Here is a 17,222-nt window from a genome sequence, read left to right on the forward strand (position 1 = left end):
ATGCATATGCTAATCCCAAATTCCCAATCCTTCCCTCCCCGACCCCCACCCCTTACTAACAACCACAAGTCTGTTCTCTACGTCTGTGAGTCTGTTTCTGTTCCGTAGATATGTTCATTTGTGGGGGTTTTTTTTTCTTTCTTTTTTGGCCACACCACACAGCATGTGGGATCTTATTTCCCTCACCAGGGATCGAACCCGTGCCCCCTGCAGTGGAAGCACAGATTCTTAACCACTGGACCGCCAGGGAAGTCCTGTGTTGTATTTTAGATTCCACATGTAAGTGATATCATATGGTCCTTGTCTTTTTCTAAGTTACTTCGCTTAGTACGGTAATCTCTAGGTCCATCTATGTTGCTGCAAGTGGCACTATTTCATTCTTTTTTATGGATAATATTCCATTGTGTGTCTTGGCAATTGTAAATAGTGCTGCTATAGGGGGTGCATGTATCTTTTTAAATTATAGTTTTGTTTGGGTGTATGTCCAGTAGTGGGATTGCTGGATCACATGGCAACTCTATTTTTAGTTTTTTGAGGAACCTCCATACTGTTTCCCATAGTGGCTGCACCAATTTCTGTTCCCACCAACAGTGTAAGAGGGTTCTCTTTTTTCCACCCTCTCTCCAAAATTTATTATTTGTAGACTTTTTTTCTTTTTCTTTTTTCTAGCCGCACTGTGCGATATGTGGGATCTTAGTTTCCCAACCAGGGATCGAACCTGTGCTGCCTGCAGTGGAAGCACGGAGTCTTAACCACTGGACCATCAGGAAAGTGCCCTTGTAAACTTTTTAATGATGGCCATTCTGACTGGTGTGAGGTGGTACCTCATTGTATGTTTTTCTTTATGTATAATTAATTTTTATTGCAGTATGGTTGATTTACTGTAGTTTTGATTTGCATTTCTTTAATAATTAGCAATGATGAGCATCTTTTCATATGCCTATTGGCCATCTGTATGTCTTCTTTGGAGAAATGTCTATTTAGGTCTTCTGCCCATTTTTCAATTGGGTTGTTTGTTTTTTTGTTATGGAGTTGTATGAGCTGTTTGTATATTTTGGAAATTAATCCCTTGTTGGTTGCATCATTTGCAGATATTTTCCCCCAGTACATAGGTTGTCTTTTCGTTTTGTTTATGGTTTCCTTTGTACAGAAGCTTGTAAGTTTGATTAGGTCCCATTTGTTTATTTTTGCTTTTATTTCTGTTGCCTTGGGAGACTGACCTAAGAAAACATTGGTACAATTTATGTCAGAGAATGTTTTGCCTATGTTCTCTTCTAGGAGTTTTATGGTGTCATGTCTTATATTTAAGTCTTAAGCCATTTTGAGGTTTCTTTTGAGTATGGTGTGAGGGTGTGTTCTAACTTCATTGATTTACACGTGGCTGTATAACTTTTCCAACACCACTTGCTGAAGATACTGTGTTTTCCCCATTGTATGTTCTTGCCTCCTTTGTCAAAGATTAATTATCTATAGGTGTGTGGGTTTATTTCTGGGCTCTCTATTCTGTTCCATCTGTTTTTGTGCCAATACCACGCTGGTATCTTTTTTTTTTTTAATTTTTTGGCCATACTGCACAGATTGTGGGATCTTAGTTCCCTAACCAGGGACTGAACCCTCGCCCCCTGCAGTGGAAGCATGGAGTCTTAACCACTGGACCACCAGGGAAGTCCAATACCACACTGTTTTGATTACCATAGCTTTGTAGTATTGTCCGAAGTCTGGGAAGGCAATGCTTCCTACTTTGTTCTTTTTCCTAAGGATTGCTTTGGCAATTCTGGGTCTTTTATGCTTCCATGTACATTTTAGGATTATTTGTTCTAGTTCTGTGAAAAATGTCATGGGTAATTTGATAGGGATCGCATTAAATCTGTAGATTGCTTTGGGTAGTAAGGCCAGAAAAATGAAAGTTTTTAAGGAAACTTTAGTTTATCCTAGAGTAGCCATTTGGGGAAAAAATTAAATTGGATCCTTTCTTCATTTATTACAGCAAAATTAATTCCAGGCGACTGAAAGATTTAAATATAAGAGTACTAGAAGAAGACACGAGATTTAAAAACATACTTACCAGGGGAATTCCCTGGCAATCCAGTGGTTAGGACTCTGCGCTTTCACTACCAAGGGCGCGGGTTCCATCCCTGGTCAGGGAACTAAGATCCTGCAAGTTGCACAGTGTGGCTGTAAGTAAGTAAGTAAGTAAATAAATAAATACTTATCAGAGTGGGGAAAAATAATAAATGTAACTACATAGAATATTTGCATGGCAAAAAAAGAACAAATGGGAGAGGGAGGATGATGTTTGCAACAATACAAGAGTTGATTTCCTTGAACTTTTAGCACTTGGCCATTAAGCAGATAGGGCCGGGCTTCCCTGGTGGCGCAGTGGTTGAGAGTCCGCCTGCCGATGCAGGGGACACGGGTTCGTGCCCCGGTTCGGGGAGATCCCACATGCCGCGGACCGGCTAGGCCCGTGAGCCATGGCCGCTGAGCCTGCGTGTCTGGAGCCTGTGCTCCGCAACGGGAGAGGCCACAACAGTGAGAAGCCCGCTTACTGCAAAAAAAAAAAAAAAAAAAAAAGAAGATAGGGCCTCAGAAAAATAGGCAAAGTGTATAAATAGCTCCAGAGAAGCAAAAAATAAATGACTAATAAAGCATGAAGAGATGTTTAACCTTATTCATAGGGAAATGCAAATTAAGTTTGGTAAGCACTTGCCAGGGTGTGGGGGAAATGGGCTCTCAGACATGGTGTGAGTGTCAATTGATGAACCTCATAGAGGGCAACTTGACTGGGCAATTCTACTCCTGGGTGTTTATCCTATAGATTTGGTTACAAATATGTATGAAATGCTTTTCATACAGGGATATTCCTTTCAGTGTTGTTTGCCGTAGCAAAATGTTGGATACTATCAAGGTTCTGGCTAAATATACCCATGGAACGTCCACCCTGCAATGAAAGACTGGAGAATGAGACAACTCCAAGTGCATTGATACAGAACATTCCTCAATGTATAAGTGAAAAAACAAACTGCAGAACAGTGGATTCCATTGTATCTTATTATACATATATATGTGTGTATATATGTATATGTATATATGTATTATCAAGTGTGCACACACACACACACACTTGAGGGAGTTCCCTGGCAGTCCAGTGGTTAAGACTGCACTTCCACTGCAGGGGGCACGGGTTCGATCCCTGGTCAGGGAACTAAGATCCCAGATGCCACATGGCGCGGCCAAAAAAACCCCAACAAAACATACACTCGAGCATGCATAGAATATTTTATGAAGGACACATGAGAAACTGATAATAGTGGTTGTCTCAAGGAAGGACCCAGGTTGCTGGGGAATAGGGGTGGTACCCTTTGGTACCTTATGAATATTGTACTGTATGCATTTTTTATTAGCCAGAATAATTTTAGGATTAGGCAAAACAAACAAACAAACCAAAAACAAAAAAACAAGAAAGGACTTCCCAGGTGGCGCAATGATTAGGAATCCGCCTGCCAATACAGGGCACACAGGTTCGATCCCTGGTCATGGAAGATCCCACATGCTGCAGAACAACTAAGCCTGTGCGCCACAGCTACTGAGCCCACGTGCTGCAACTACTGAAGCCTGTGCGCTCTAGGGCTCACGCGTCGCTGTGAAGCCCATGCACCTAGAGCCTGTGATCCGCAACAAGAGAAGCCACCACAATGAGAAGCCCGTGCACCGCAACGAAGATTAGCCCCCACTTGCCGCAACTAGAGAAAGCCCGCGCACAGCAACAAAGACCCAACGCAGCCAAAATATACATAAAATTTAAAAATTAAAGAAAAAAACCAAGAAAAATAAAAAGTGCATTCATTCAGCCAGACATGAACTCCCTCCTATGACAATTATGTATCACTTTCATGTCCTGTTTTCTGAGGTTTCTTTTCTCCACAATAAAATGGTGAGCTCTTCCAGGACAAGAACCTGCATAGCTGGGGGCTCAATAAATATTAAAAAGTGACAAAAAGAACCCTCTGAGGTGTGCTATCTCTTCCATCGAATTCCTTCAAATTCTTCTCAGTGCCTTCCCTGCCACAGAGTCATTCTATAGATTACATTTGGATGTTGAATCCAGACATCATGCCTGCTTATAGGTAACTTTAGCGGGACCAGTTGGGTAGGAGAGGTTGGGAGTATGTCTGCAGATCTAGCCTGGGAAGACTTGCTTGCCAGGTCAGTTGGGGATGACGAACTCCTAACCTTTCTGATTCTATTCTCACTCACAAATCTGGGTTAAGGGAGGCGGTCTCTTTAAGAACTGTTGTGATGGTCCCGCCCTTTAAAGAGATCAGCTGAATCTGTGAGTCACATGATTTCAGCGTCTCTTCCGCCTTCTGAAGTTGGGACTGCATGAGAAGCTATGAGGAGCGCCGTGCTCCTCCTGAGCCTACTTCTGACAGCAGCTCCGTTTGGCCTTCTGGGGGAGGAGACCCGCCAGGTGAGGGGCTAGAGCAGTAGGTGTTTCCGGATATGCTACCTTGAAGGGTGGTTGGAATCTAGGGCAAACAATTGGTGGGGGTGGAGTGTGCTTGCATTGACAAAAGAGTTTTTCAAACTGGGGGTCGGAGCAGCCATGGGTCACGGGACAGGATTGTGGAGCAGGGTGGATGTGAGAGCTTCCTGTCTTCTGGTGAAACCTGGACCTTGACTTAGTTCTGAGTGAGCCAGGTCCAAACAAGTGTTGGATTTCTTTCTTCCTCTCAGCCCTGTGCCCTGATCTCTCCACCAGGGTCAAGGCAGTTCTGGCTCTACCCACCTCTCCTCCACCCAACCTCTGCCCTTTACAAGAAGGTTCTGTTAGCTCCCACAAGCATTCCTCTTGCCTAGGCCCCCAAGGTCCCACCCTTTCCTCATCATTTTCCAAGGCCCCTCTCCTTATCCCCAAACTTCTTTGCTCTGTGTCTCTCCCTGATCCTCTTTGCTTGACCCTCCACTGCTCCATGTTCCAGGTGTCTCTGAAGGTCATCTCTGACTGTCTGGACCCTTCCCAGAACCTGCTTCATATCCGGGCAGTGGGTGCCACTTCCACCCTGCACTATGTGTGGAGCAGCCTGGGACCCCCAGCCGTGCTGCTGGTGGCCACTAACACCCCCAACAGCACCCTGAGTGTCAACTGGACCCTCCTGATTTCCTCTGAGCCTGACGGGGGTCTCATGGTGCTCCCCAAGGAGAGCATCCAGTTTTCTTCTGCCATCGTCTTTACCAGGGTGAGGAGGTTGGGGGAGAACCAAGGGGAAGAGTGCAGAGGTGAGGGTTCATTCGAGTTAGAGGGAGAAACTGAAGACTGGGGGTAGGTGAAGTCGAGTCAGGTATGAGAGCCTGGGGTGGGGCCAGTGAACGGGTGGTGGTGGTGATTCAGGAGAAAGCTGGACTCAGGCAAGCCTAGTCCCTCCGCACCCCCACCCGCCAGCTGTTTGAGTTTGACAGCACCGACACATCCGATGCAGCCGCAAAGCCTCCAGGAAAATCATATCCCCCATACTCCTTGGCCGATTTCTCCTGGGACAACATCACTGACTCATTGGATCCTGCCACCCTGAGTGCCACATTTCGAGGCCACCCCATTCACGACCCCACTGGGGCTTTTGCCAGTGGCAGCCTGGCCTTCAGGGTAAGGGTATGGGGAATCAGAACTCAAAAGGCTGGTTTACGAGGGTGGGAGTTAATGATGGGGGTTGCCTTCAAACACAGGCATCCACCTGCTTCCCACACCTCCCATGCCTCTTCCATCCTAGGTTCAGGCCTTCTCCGGATCTGGCCGACCGGCCCAACCCCCTCGCCTCCTGCACACAGCGGACACCTGCCAGCTAGAGGTGGACCTGGTTGGGGCCTCTCCCCGGGGAAACCACTCCTTGTTTGGGCTGGAGGTAGCCACGTCGGGCCATGGCCCTGACTGCCCCTCAGTGCAGGAGCAGCACTCCATCGATGATGAATATGCACCTGCCGTCTTCCAGGTCAGGCTTCCAGCAGAGAAGCAGATGGGTGTGGGGTGAAGGGGGACCCCATTAGGACCTCAGAGAATCATTCAACCATTTACTATTTAGCAACACTTCACTCAGCTCCTTTAAGTGCTGGGCACTGTGCTAATGAATTAGCCCAGTCTCTGCTCTCAGTGGAGGAGCCAGAGGGAAGGCAGTACAGTGTGACTAGTGCTCTGACAGATGGGATTTGCAAGGGCCCGGGGGCCCAAAGGAGGGAGCTGAGTGCAGGCTTGCTGAGTGTTGAGGCTGGAAGAGGACCCAGTGCCATCCAGTCCAGCTCCCCTTTCTACAGAGGAGAGATCGATGCAAACAGCCTGTGAGTTCTAGAACCAGGCCTAGGATTCAGGACAACTCGTGACAGACAGAGGCTGGGAAAGGGTGGGGGAACAGAAAGGTCGGGCATCTTTCTGGTCGTCCTCATCCTGCCTGTTTGCCTTTCTCCCCAGTTGGACCAGCTGCTATGGGGCTCCCTCCCATCAGGCTTCATGCAGTGGCGACCAGTGGCTTTCTCTCAGAAGCAGGGGGGCCGGGAATCAGCCATGCCCTGCCAAGCTTCCCCTCTTTACCCCACCTTGGCATACCTTCTCCCCCAGTCACCCATTGTCCGAGCCTTCTTTGGGTCCCAGAACAACTTCTGTGCCTTCAATCTGACATTTGGGACTTCCACAGGCCCTGGCTACTGGGACAAACACTACCTCAGCTGGTGAGAGTCAGGGCCTGGGCCAAGGGTTTGGGAGGTCGAAGTGGAGGAGGGTTGGGCCTCTCGGCCTTCCCCGCTAAGCCTGCTCACCTCTCTTTCTCACTCTGCTCGCTCTAGGTCCATGCTCCTGGGTGTGGGCACCCCTCCAGTAGATGCCTTGTCCTCGCTAGTCCTAGGCATCATGGCAGTGGCCCTGGGTGCTCCAGCGCTCATGCTGCTGGCAGGAGGCGTGTTTCTGCTGCTGGGCCACAAGCGGTACTCAGAATATCAGCCTATAAACTGAGGCCTGCTCTCTAGAGGGAAGGACATTACTGGAACTGCCTTGCTGGTCTGCAGGTTTGAGGGTCAGTATTCCTAGCCAGCTGCTCCCTTTTCGCATCTTGCTTTTCTGCAGAACCTCAGAGACCAGCCTCAACTTCCTGCGGACCCAGGTGGGGCTTCCTTCAAACTTTGAGGAGGGACCAGGGACAGAGTGATTGCTAGAGGGAGGGTCCCCTCCTCGTTGCCTCCCCGCCCCTCCACCCCCCCATTTCCCTTGAATGGGACTCACAGGCCTAAATGAGAGGCCTTCTGACTTGTCTGCTACCCTGGAGGGCATGAAATAGACTAAGTTTTTCCCCAGGCCTTGTCTCCCAGTGTGTGAGTGTTGCTGGGTCTGGTTCCAGGGAATGAGAGGGCTGGAGGTGGGCATGGAAGGCAATTTCTTGTTTGCAGCGCCATTTCTTCCCCAGGCCCAGTTCTCTCCCTTGCCATGGGACCAGGCTCTTGCCGGCCACTCTTCAACATGTGCAGCTGGGAGGTCCCTGGTGCAGTCTGAATCAAACAAAGAAGGGACACTTGAGACGAGGGCGCAAACACGAAGGAAGAGCCAAGGAAGACAGTGGTAGTTGTTTATTGTTACACACACATTCACATGGGGTTAACATCAACCACTATGTCTTCCCACCACTCCCAGCCACCACAGGTGTGGGTGTGTGCGCGCACGCACTCACGCACACACGCACACACACACACACAAACACACACACACACACACACATACACGCCTCCTGGGAGGCAGGTTTCCCTGTCTGCTCCTCTTCCCATGAGAGAGGTATGACTTCTGGGCAGTATGGAGGTGCAAGGTTACAGGGACCTAAAGGGTTGGAAGGGAGGAGGCAGCCACACTGGATTGGGACAGCTGTAATTGACTTGACTGAGGCTCAAGGGCCTATATGGCCAGTCATGGAGGGTCCTGAATACAGGTCCCCAAGAAGGTTTTCACCAGACATGAACGTCCTATTTGATCTGATGGCCAGCCATTACCTTTAGGCATGGGCAAGGTTTCTAGTCTCTTTGAGGCCCTCTGCTTGGACACCCAGCACAGAAATGGTCAGAGTTTTGGCTGTGGCTCTGCTGGCTGCCTTACAGGAGGCTGGAGAGTGGAGCAGAGTCCAGCCATTGTGGGCCCTAGCGGCAGTGGTGGGAGGCTGCTCAGGAAGGAACCATGCCTCTGCTCCTGGTCCTGTGTCCTCAGCATCCTTAAGGAATATGGCTGTCCACCTCTTTCCCTGAAAGAATGTCTGAGTCCCTCCCGCCTAATTGTCCCAGGCTCCAAAGGTGAAGGGGAGTGCCCCAGCTCGGAGAGCAGGGGACAGTCCAGGCTCTGATTGGATGGGACCCCTGCCGGGGCAGTAGGTGGGTTCATCCCACCCAGGTACCAGGGCTGGGAGCAAGGGGGTGGGGCGGCTTAGCCCCAGGAGCGAGGCCTGTAGTCTGAGGCTGAGCGGGCGTGGTCAGGGTAGTCCAGGCGGCTCTCGGAGGCAGTGAGCATGCGTTCGGGCTCCACCACGAACATATAGTAGAGGTTCCACACCAGCATGGACAGCAGGGGCAGGAATGTCAGGCCGTAGCCAAAGCCTCGGAAGGAGCGGCCCACGGCAAAGGTCAGCCAGTATATCAGCCTGGGAGGCAAGAAAAGATCGGGCTTTCCTTGAGGGGAGTACATGAGCTAACTGGCAACAGGCTGATGATGGGGAGAATACAAAGTGAAGGCAGTAGCTGGGTGTTGGTCAGCACAACTGATACCTCTAAAGACAGCCAGTGTTTATGTACTAACCATGTGCCAGGCATGGTACCAATTACTTTAGGGGCAATGTTTAATTTAATTTAGATCCCCGCATCTCTATGAAGTGTGAATATTGTTCACCTCCCTCTTTGTGTACTTTTCAAATTTTAATTAAAAAATTTTGAGTAGGCAGTATACGTTTAGTTTACATGGTTCAAAATTCAAAGGTACCAGTGAGTATAGTAAAATGTCTTCCTTTACTGATTCCCAGATACCCTATTCTCGTCCTTCACCTTCTCACCTCTGTTCCACTCCCACCCCAGACATCCAGTATTACGGTTTCTTGTACATCGTGATGTTTATATGAGTGAAAAGATTTATGTTTTCCTTTTCTCTTTTTTTTTGGAAGTTTGGTAGCATACTAAATATGAGATTGTTCTGCACATTGATTTTTTCCCCTCATTTAATGTATCTTGGAGATTGTGTTATATTAGTATATAAACAGCTTCATTATTTCACAGCTGCAGTACATTCCATTGTATTTACTTCCCCTTTTGCAGATGAAGAAACTAAGATTCCAAAAGGGTTAAGTAAGACTGGTCCAAAGTCACACATTGGGGAAATAGTAGAACCATGGTTTGAACCCATGCCTGTTCATCACCCCATCTCCTGCCCCTCAGGGAAGGGAGAGAGTAAGGAAACCAGCTTCAAGAGAGCTTGAAGCCCAGAGGGATGGACTAGGCACAACCAAATTTCCCCTCTTGGAAGATCCATTCAAAATACACACTCCTCAGTGGCAGGAGGGCAGCAGCTTCCTCTTAATATATGAAGGATCACTTATTACAAAATTGTGATGTCTCTATTTTTTTTTACCTGGGAAACGGAGGAAAGAGTAACTGCTGCTTTTCTACTGCACCAGGAGGCAGCATAGCATAATAATAATATGAAAGTTCACATTTAGTGAACACTTACCAAGTACTAGACTGTTGCAAGCACTCTACATGAATTAACTCACTTAATCTTCACAATAACTCCATTTTACAGATGATGAAACTGAGGCACAAAATACTTAAGTAACTTGCCCATGGTAGGGAAGAAGGACCCTGGATGAGAGAAGGAAGGGACCTGGGTTCTAGTCCTGCCTCTGCTGCTGACTGACCTATGCGAGTCTTCTCCCCCAATCTGTAGTCACTTTCTCTCTGTAAAATGGGTGAGATGGACCAGACGATTGCTGGTCCTTTAGCTCCCTGATGATTCTTGGTGCTTAAACCAACTTCTGTCTGAGACCAGCATTCCCCGAGAGAGAGATGGGAGGTTGAGTTACATGAGCAGGAACATATTTATCTTGGGAAACATCTACTGGGAGAACTTGCAGGGCTGAATGATGGTCAGGAGGCTGGTGGGACAAATGACCACTAGACTACAGTCAGAAGTGACAGGAAGACAGATTTAAGCTAAATAGGAAGAATGCTTTAGCAGTTAAAGCTACCTGGAATGCTCTATGGAAAATAACAAAAGGAAATGTATTAGGGGACAAAATGGAAAGCCTGCATTTGGCTTCAGAAATTCCAAGGTGCCTTCTGGGTTAACAGTAGTTCACGTGAAAACACCCCTAAGGATTTCAGGTGCCTACAAATTCTAAATGAAAGCAGAGTAATGAGGCTGCCATGAGACCTATGTGGCCTTGGCTTGTATGAACAGGACAATACCCTTGACCAGCCCCCATCCCTCCCATTTGACAGGAGAATTTCCTGCCTAGAGGGAAGGACACAGGATAGTGAAGGGACCAGGGCCATTTAGCAAAGTAAACACTGGGGAAGCAGAGTGTTGGAGTGGGGGAATTGAGAGCTGTTTTCAAAGATCTGAATTTGTCTAGGCAATTACAGAGGTCAGAGTCAGGGCGGCAGTTTTTAGCACAATATAAAAAAGGACTTTCTAATAATTAGGACTTCTGAAAAATGAAACAAGACTGCCTTACAAAGAACTAAGCACTTGGTCACAGGGGCTGTTCAACCAGTGTTCAGCCAGTGGCCACCTGACCAGAGTGCCACAGAGGAGTGGCCGCAAGGGGTGGGAGGTTGGTCTAGGTGACACCTGAAAGCCTTTCCAGTTCTAGGTTGATACATGTCTCTTATGAAAGACATATGAGCTGATCACCTGCTACCAGGTGAGGTAAAGTACAAGGAAGAAAGTGACTCAACTTTCCGGGGTGCACATTTGGGCTGCTGCAGAATCCAGAAAGCTCCCTGGCTCTCCAGACATTCAGATGCCTGGGCCTCTTGAGCACCAGCACCTCCCTCTGCCCCACCCCCAGCCCCAGCTCACCGGGAGATGGCGAAGAGACCAGTGAGCAGAGGGAGCAGTTTGAGGGTGTCTTGGGGCAGGTAGGTGGAAAGCACGGCCAGGTTGAAGAAGTAGAGGATGAAGAGCTGGACCGACTGGGCCACGTATCGCCGGTGGATCTCCACCTCCCGTCGTGGCTCCCCAAAGGGCCGCAGGGCAGAAAAGCACAACAGGCTCAGCCCGTACACCAGGATCCCTGGGTAGGGTTGGAGGACACATAGGGTCAGGAGAGGAGCGGCAGGCAGGAAGCTGGAGGCAGGGCTTGTAGCAGAGAGCTCATGGGCATGGGCTCTGCACCGTGGGTGGGGCTGAGGTGGTCCTGGGAGGAGGTGGGCACACGGGGGTGACAGGGTGTGGGAGGCCCTGAGGGTCCAGGTCTAGTGAAGGGAAACTCCCCTGCTCCCCAAGCCAGGCAGGCCCTGCCCTCCAGCCGAGCTCCCACATGCCCCCTCCCTTCTTGCAGGGCCCAGGCTCACCCAGTACAATGGGGAAGGTGGCAAAGACCCCGCAGCGCAGCGTGTAGATGAGGCGGGAACTCATGGTCGGCAGGCGCGGGGCATCGAAGGGCAGGAAGGCATATGCCCCATAGAGCAGGCAGGGGAAGAGGATGAGGGCGGCTCCCACCGAGGCCATGGCCCTCAGCCCCTCATGGCCTCCACGTCCCCTGCAGCACCCACAGGAGTACCCAGGCGGCCTCACCACTGCCTCGGCCCACTTGCGCTCCGGGGGCTCAGGGTGGGTGGCCCGGGTGGGCAGGAAGGTCTGGCGGCGCTCACCCTCGCTGGCCTCACAGCACACAATGAGGTCTTCCTGGGGCCGCCGCTCAATGCACTGTAGGTCGATGGGCACGAAGGCCCGGGCCACCTTCTCGGGCAGCAGGCTGGCGTCATCTTCAGGCAACTCCTCTACCTTGGTGGGTGGCTCTGACTTAAGGGGCTCAGGCTCAATGTTCCTCCAGCCAGGGGGATCTGAGAACGGGGCACTGGGCTGGGGGCCAGTCCCCCAGGGCAAGGTGGCAGCCTCACTTACTGTGCTGTCTAGACCATCCTCCGTCCCCTCTCCGGCTGTGGGAGACCCAGCTGAAGATCCCGCTCTGGAGGACTCAGCTCCAGGGGACTCAACCCCATCTTCCCCTTCCAGCTTCCGGCCATTGGGGACCAAAGCCTGGGGTGGGCTCTTCTCCAGGGCCTCCGGCCCCTTCACTTCCAGCAGGGCCAGGGTCTCGGGTTCTGTCATCCTGGGGCTTCACTTCTGGGGTCTACCGCAAGGTCATGTCACCCTGGAGGGAGTAAAGTTCTTTCAGAAGCTGCCATCCTCTGGCCCTCAGGAAGGGCTGACAGAACAGGAAGTCTCCAGGGCAGCCGGCCTCATGGACTTTAGTCCTTTCTGGGACCTTAGGGAGAACATGGTCCGGAGGAAGGTGTTGAAACAGAGGGAGGCAGGAGGGAAGTGAGAGCCGAAATGGAGGCACCCTTTCGACATCAAATGCTATTCAGCAGGAGAGGGTGAGTCAGGGGGCACAGGTGCTGGCAGCTGTGGCCTCAGCCAGCCTCCACCCACGCCTTCTACCCCCTCCACCAAAACCCCTGGGGTCATGGCCACCCTAATGCAGGAATGGGAGGAAAAGGAGAGGTCTAGAATTTTGCCAAGGATTTTATTCCCGCTAAGGATATTCTTGTGGGACAGAGAAGCTGCCCCTTCACCTCCACACCTCCCATTCCCCTGCAGATCCCCAACTGGAACTCTCCTGGCAACTGATACCAATGATTTGCCAAGAGATCTGTCCCAAGGAACTGGCAACAGCAGTGCATCCTGTTCTTTTGTCACCAATCTGGATACCTGGTCAGTTTCCAAACTTCTCAGTAACCCACCCACAACGTCTCCGGAGGGCCTGAGTCTGTTCATTCTGATCTCTAAGTCTAATCAAGACTGTTTCCCGTGCCTCCTCTCTGGTCTTTCTTCCCTCCCTGCCGCCTTCCATCTCCCTGCTTCTGGATGGGGTTGATTCCCCTCTCTCCATCTCCTCAAGGACCTCCTAACCCTTAGTGTCTGGACCCATGACACCCACTTACTTTCCATCTGGAGAGAGGTAGAGGGTCCCCAGTGTCCGGGAAGGAGCTGCCCAGCTCCCTGCTGGCTCTGCGAGTATTCCTCTCAGTCTCCCTCCCTTTACCTGTGTCTCCAAACCAGTCTGACCAGAGCAGGTGCGGCCCAGTTTAAAGGGGCAGGCCCCGCCCTGCTGAATCTGCCGACAGAAAAAGCATTAAAGGAGGACGTCATCCTTTCTGAAAGTGGGGGTGCAGCTGATCATAGAGGTAAGTGTGTGTCCTAGCAACATGGGATGCGTAGGAACCCTCAGCACAGGAAAGCAAAGGAGGAAGAAGTGGGTTTGAGCATCAGAGGGTGCTTGGAGTAGATTGGGATACCCAAAAAGAGGTTGAATTTCTACACTTATTCATTCAATATTTATTGAGCACCTATTATTAGCTAGGCACAGACACAGGAAAGAGCAAGATGACAGGCAAAGTGTCTGTGCTTGGGACTTCCCTGGTGGCGCAGTGGTTAAGAATCCGCCTGCCAATGCAGCGTGCACAGGTTCTATCTCTGGTCTGGGAAGAGCCCAGATGCCACGGAGCAACTAAGCTCGTGTGCCACAACTACTGAGTCTGTGCTCTAGAGCCTGCGCGCCTAGAGCCTGAGCTCCACAACAAGAGAAGCCACCGCAATAAGAAGGCCGCGCACCACAACGAAGAGTAGCCCCTGGAAGAGCAGCCCCGCTCCCTGCAACCAGAGAAAGCCAGAAAGCCCACGTGCAGCAACAAAGACCCCACGCGGCCAAAAAAAAAAAGCCTCTGCGCTAAAAGAGCTTGTTCTTTTGGGATAACAGATAATAAAGAAGCCTAGCAACTAAACCAATATGACAATTTCAGTAGGGAAAAACCTCTTTGCCAGAATGATATTTGAGCTGAGACTTGATGGGAAATCAGGAGAACGAGTGTTCCAGGCAGAGAAACAGCAGATGAAAGGCCAATAAGTGGGAAAGACAGGTTGTTTCAGGAACAGAAAGAAGGTCGGTGTCTGGAAAAGGAATTTATGTTCCCATTACAGTGGTACACAGGTCCCCTGAACACCTTGCCTTTTAGGTTAGGTTTAAGGTTTAAGAAAGCAATTGGAATCCAAGGTGATCTTTCCGGGGGCAGAAATGCTTAAGGGTGTACCTTCTCAGTCCTGTGGATCTTTTCCCCTGAAGTTATTTGAGCTTTGTGAGGGCAGGGACAGTGTCTGGATTGCTCATCTCTGTGTCTCCAGAACCCAGCATCGTGACTGGAAGACAGCAGGTGTTCAATAAATGTTTGCTGGACTGGTGAGAGATGAACATGCAAGTGGAAATCTTTGGGTTGGGGTGCGGGAGCTGAAGGGCCGAGGTGCCTCTACAAGAGTCCTGTATTGGAGGGCCTTACTCTTACGCTATGCTTGACTCTTTCCAAGAAAATTTTCACATACACGTTTTTTGTTTGTTTAAATAATGGGGGAAAAGGGAGAAGTGGAATCACCCTAACTAGTAATCTGAAAGGGGCTCGGCTCAAATGTGGCGGGGGTGCGGGGTGCGGGCAGAAGGATGGACCAAATGACCACCGTCGGACAAAGCAAAGTCATACTCCTAGCTGTGAGTCCATCTGCCCGGATCCAGCTTAGCCTCAGCTCCCCCGCAGAGTTCACTGTTCGTTCTCTGGTAGCTTTGTCAATAAAGTTTTTCGCAAGGGCTTGCAGAAGCCAGAAAGATGCCATGCTGCCCACAGTTAGTTCTGGCAACTTCCCGGGAGGGAAAACGAGTTTCGCGAGATTTGGTAGTGGCAGGCCAATGGCCCGCAACTTCCAGCTGGTATCGCGATATTTGGCAGGCGGAGGAGGAGCTGTCGCGGGCAGCTGCCTCGCAGCTATGGCGGCCGAGCAGGGCCGGCGGCGGTGGTGGCTGCGGCTACGGTCGGAGACGGCAGTGGTGGCGGTAGCGGTAGGTGGCGGGGGTCTGTGACCGGGATCCGCCCCCGGGCCCGGGCACCATGAGCCAAGGCCCCCCCACAGGGGAGAGCAGCGAGCCCGAAGCAAAGGTCCTCCACACTAAGCGGCTTTACCGGTGAGAGGGGCCGGGGTGTGAGTGCAGCCGCCAAGGGAAGTGGGGGGGGGGGACAGCGAGGGGCGGGGCCTCCCGGGCGGACGGGCTCTGGTGCCGGGCTGGGGTGCGGGCGAGGGAGGGGGGGTGCAATTTTGGAGGGAGCAGAGGGCTCGGGGCCCCGTAACGCTGGATTGAGCAGAAAGAAGGAATTGGGTGGGTGGGAGGTTGGGAGGGAAGCACGTGGAGGGATACCTCCCTCAGTGAGCTTGGGGCTGGCACCGAGCTTTGCGGATTTGGGGTAAGAAGGTGGGAATTGGGGACTGCAGGGGTTGGGAAGGTGAGGGTGGGGTCACAGATAGGAGAAAAACCCGGAAGGGAATGGTGCTTAGAACCCTGTAAGGACTTACAGGGAAGAGGCCTGGACTGAAATCAAGAGAGCCAGGTTCAGCTCCTTGCTTTGCCATTCTCTCACAGTTTAACCTTGGGCCTCAGTTTTCTCACCCTTAAAAGGAGAGGTTTGGATTTGATAGGCTTTGAGGTCCCTTATGACTCTAAGTTTTGGGAATCGGAATGAAAAGAAAGAGGCTGGAAGACTATTTGTGTTGGACTGGAAGAGTGGTGAAGGACTTTGAGTCCAGAATGTTCTTAGGTCATAGGAGCCCATTTCAGGGCACCTGGGGACTCCTGAGTTCTGCCTTCCTTCCAGCCTCATGACTACAGTCTCTTGCCAGGCAACTTCCATTCCTGGTTTCTGATTTCCACAGTGCCACTGTGCCACTCACATCTTCAGCCTTTCAGCCCTCTGTTGGGAACAGGCCAGTATGAGCTCTTCCCATCCTGAGTGAGCTCCTCCTGCCCCGAGTCGAGGATTTTCTGTGTGGGGCAGCTGAAACATGGGCTCTTGAACTGGATCAAAGTAGGTTGAAGCATAGAGACCAAATTGAGTTTTCTGCTTTCTAATAGGGAGTAGGGTTTGGGGTTTTCATTCGGCTCAGGCTCTATAGAACCAGAGGTGTTTGCATGAGAAGACCAGCTTCAGAGCCATGGGCCTCATCTTGACAGTGAAAGAGTCAAGAACATGTTGTCTTTTCCTCCCTTGAGTAGGCATCCTGCCTCCTTTGGCTTCCTAAGCCAGAAGGCAGAGGGGAGTATAGGCTGATGCAAAAATAGAAAAGTGATCCAATATATCAGCCCCAGGGCTCTCACTGTGGGCTGCCCCAAGCAGTCTCCAGGTGGGTGAGCAGTTGGCTGGGATGGCACGTGTGCCTTGTCATGCAGCCGATTGTCAGTGCTGCCTGTCAGAGAGTGGGCAGTGCTTGCAAGATTCCTTACTTGTCTCCAGCTTTTGGAAATGGCTCTGGTCATCCTTCTAATCATTCACAAATCTTGTTTTTTCTCAAGCCACTGCCCTCACAGAACTGACTGACTTAAGCGGATATGTTTGCATGTGTGGTTTACATGCGTGCACGTGGGTATCTCTGCTGGTAATTGTGTGTTGTTGGCTTTGGGCAGGATGGAAATTTGAGGCAGCGGATCTCTTTTTATTATTTATTATAGCAGTGTTGATTGGTGGGAAGAACTGGGGGAGGAAGGTCTGATTTCTTGGCCCGAGGTAAATATGTTGTTAGACTATGTAACTGTCATCCGACCTTCAGTAAATTTGGGAAATTCCCACAGTCTGTTTACAGAAATGAAATTCTGAAATGTTTTAAGCCCCTCAGAAAAGGCAGCTGGAAAAGGGATGCTGGAAGGGACACAAGCACCAGTTAATTAGGCCAGTTTTAACTGTTTTTTTAAAAACATTTTTTTTTTAACAGTGCTAGGCCTAGGATTACAATAGTGAATGAGACACAAGACTTTTTTTTGTAGTTTTTGTTCTAGAGATTACAATTTAGTGGAGGAGCTTAGGGTCTGATGGGAAATGTGGAAGAAAGTGCAGAGACCTCTCAGGTTTAAGAGTTTGCAATTAGAACTTCCTAGAGTAGTGGTTACTAACCTTTTTGA

The 17,222-nt window shown here is 50.4% G+C and overlaps 3 protein-coding genes across 8 annotated transcripts in view; 2 read left to right on the forward strand and 1 right to left on the reverse strand.

Annotated features, from left to right (window-relative positions):
* The first annotated feature begins 4,355 nt into the window (after positions 1 to 4,355).
* Positions 4,356 to 7,337, forward strand: GLMP (glycosylated lysosomal membrane protein). 2 transcript variants are annotated; one of them, XM_060136200.1, is made up of 6 exons: positions 4,356 to 4,471; positions 4,983 to 5,240; positions 5,444 to 5,644; positions 5,769 to 5,987; positions 6,461 to 6,717; positions 6,832 to 7,337. In XM_060136200.1, the coding sequence occupies exons 1-6, from the start codon at positions 4,394 to 4,396 to the stop codon at positions 6,995 to 6,997; spliced, it is 1,179 nt and encodes a 392-aa protein (XP_059992183.1). In that variant the 5' UTR covers positions 4,356 to 4,393; the 3' UTR covers positions 6,998 to 7,337. The 2 variants fall into 2 exon arrangements, with proteins under 2 accessions (XP_059992183.1, XP_059992184.1); XM_060136201.1 differs by lacking the exon at positions 6,461 to 6,717.
* A 253-nt stretch (positions 7,338 to 7,590) lies between these two features.
* Positions 7,591 to 13,294, reverse strand: TMEM79 (transmembrane protein 79). The gene is made up of 4 exons (XM_060136198.1): positions 13,177 to 13,294; positions 11,581 to 12,383; positions 11,087 to 11,300; positions 7,591 to 8,657 (listed from the first exon to the last, which is right to left on the reverse strand). The coding sequence occupies exons 2-4, from the start codon at positions 12,338 to 12,340 to the stop codon at positions 8,444 to 8,446; spliced, it is 1,188 nt and encodes a 395-aa protein (XP_059992181.1). The 5' UTR covers positions 12,341 to 12,383; positions 13,177 to 13,294; the 3' UTR covers positions 7,591 to 8,443.
* A 105-nt stretch (positions 13,295 to 13,399) lies between these two features.
* SMG5 (SMG5 nonsense mediated mRNA decay factor) overlaps positions 13,400 to 17,222 on the forward strand; it is a 29,489-nt gene continuing 25,666 nt past the window's right edge. For 2 of the 5 annotated variants that reach the window (XM_060136178.1, XM_060136179.1), the window contains exon 1: positions 15,019 to 15,239. In XM_060136178.1, coding sequence (XP_059992161.1) covers positions 15,166 to 15,239 — 74 coding nt within the window. In that variant the 5' untranslated portion in view covers positions 15,019 to 15,165. Of the gene's footprint in view, positions 13,420 to 15,018; positions 15,240 to 17,222 lie in introns of those variants that run through there. The other 3 variants (XM_060136181.1, XM_060136180.1, XM_060136183.1) reach the window with 3 other exon arrangements.

This window comes from Lagenorhynchus albirostris, chromosome 2 (assembly GCF_949774975.1).
Source record: "Lagenorhynchus albirostris chromosome 2, mLagAlb1.1, whole genome shotgun sequence".
Classification (NCBI taxonomy): domain Eukaryota; kingdom Metazoa; phylum Chordata; class Mammalia; order Artiodactyla; family Delphinidae; genus Lagenorhynchus; species Lagenorhynchus albirostris.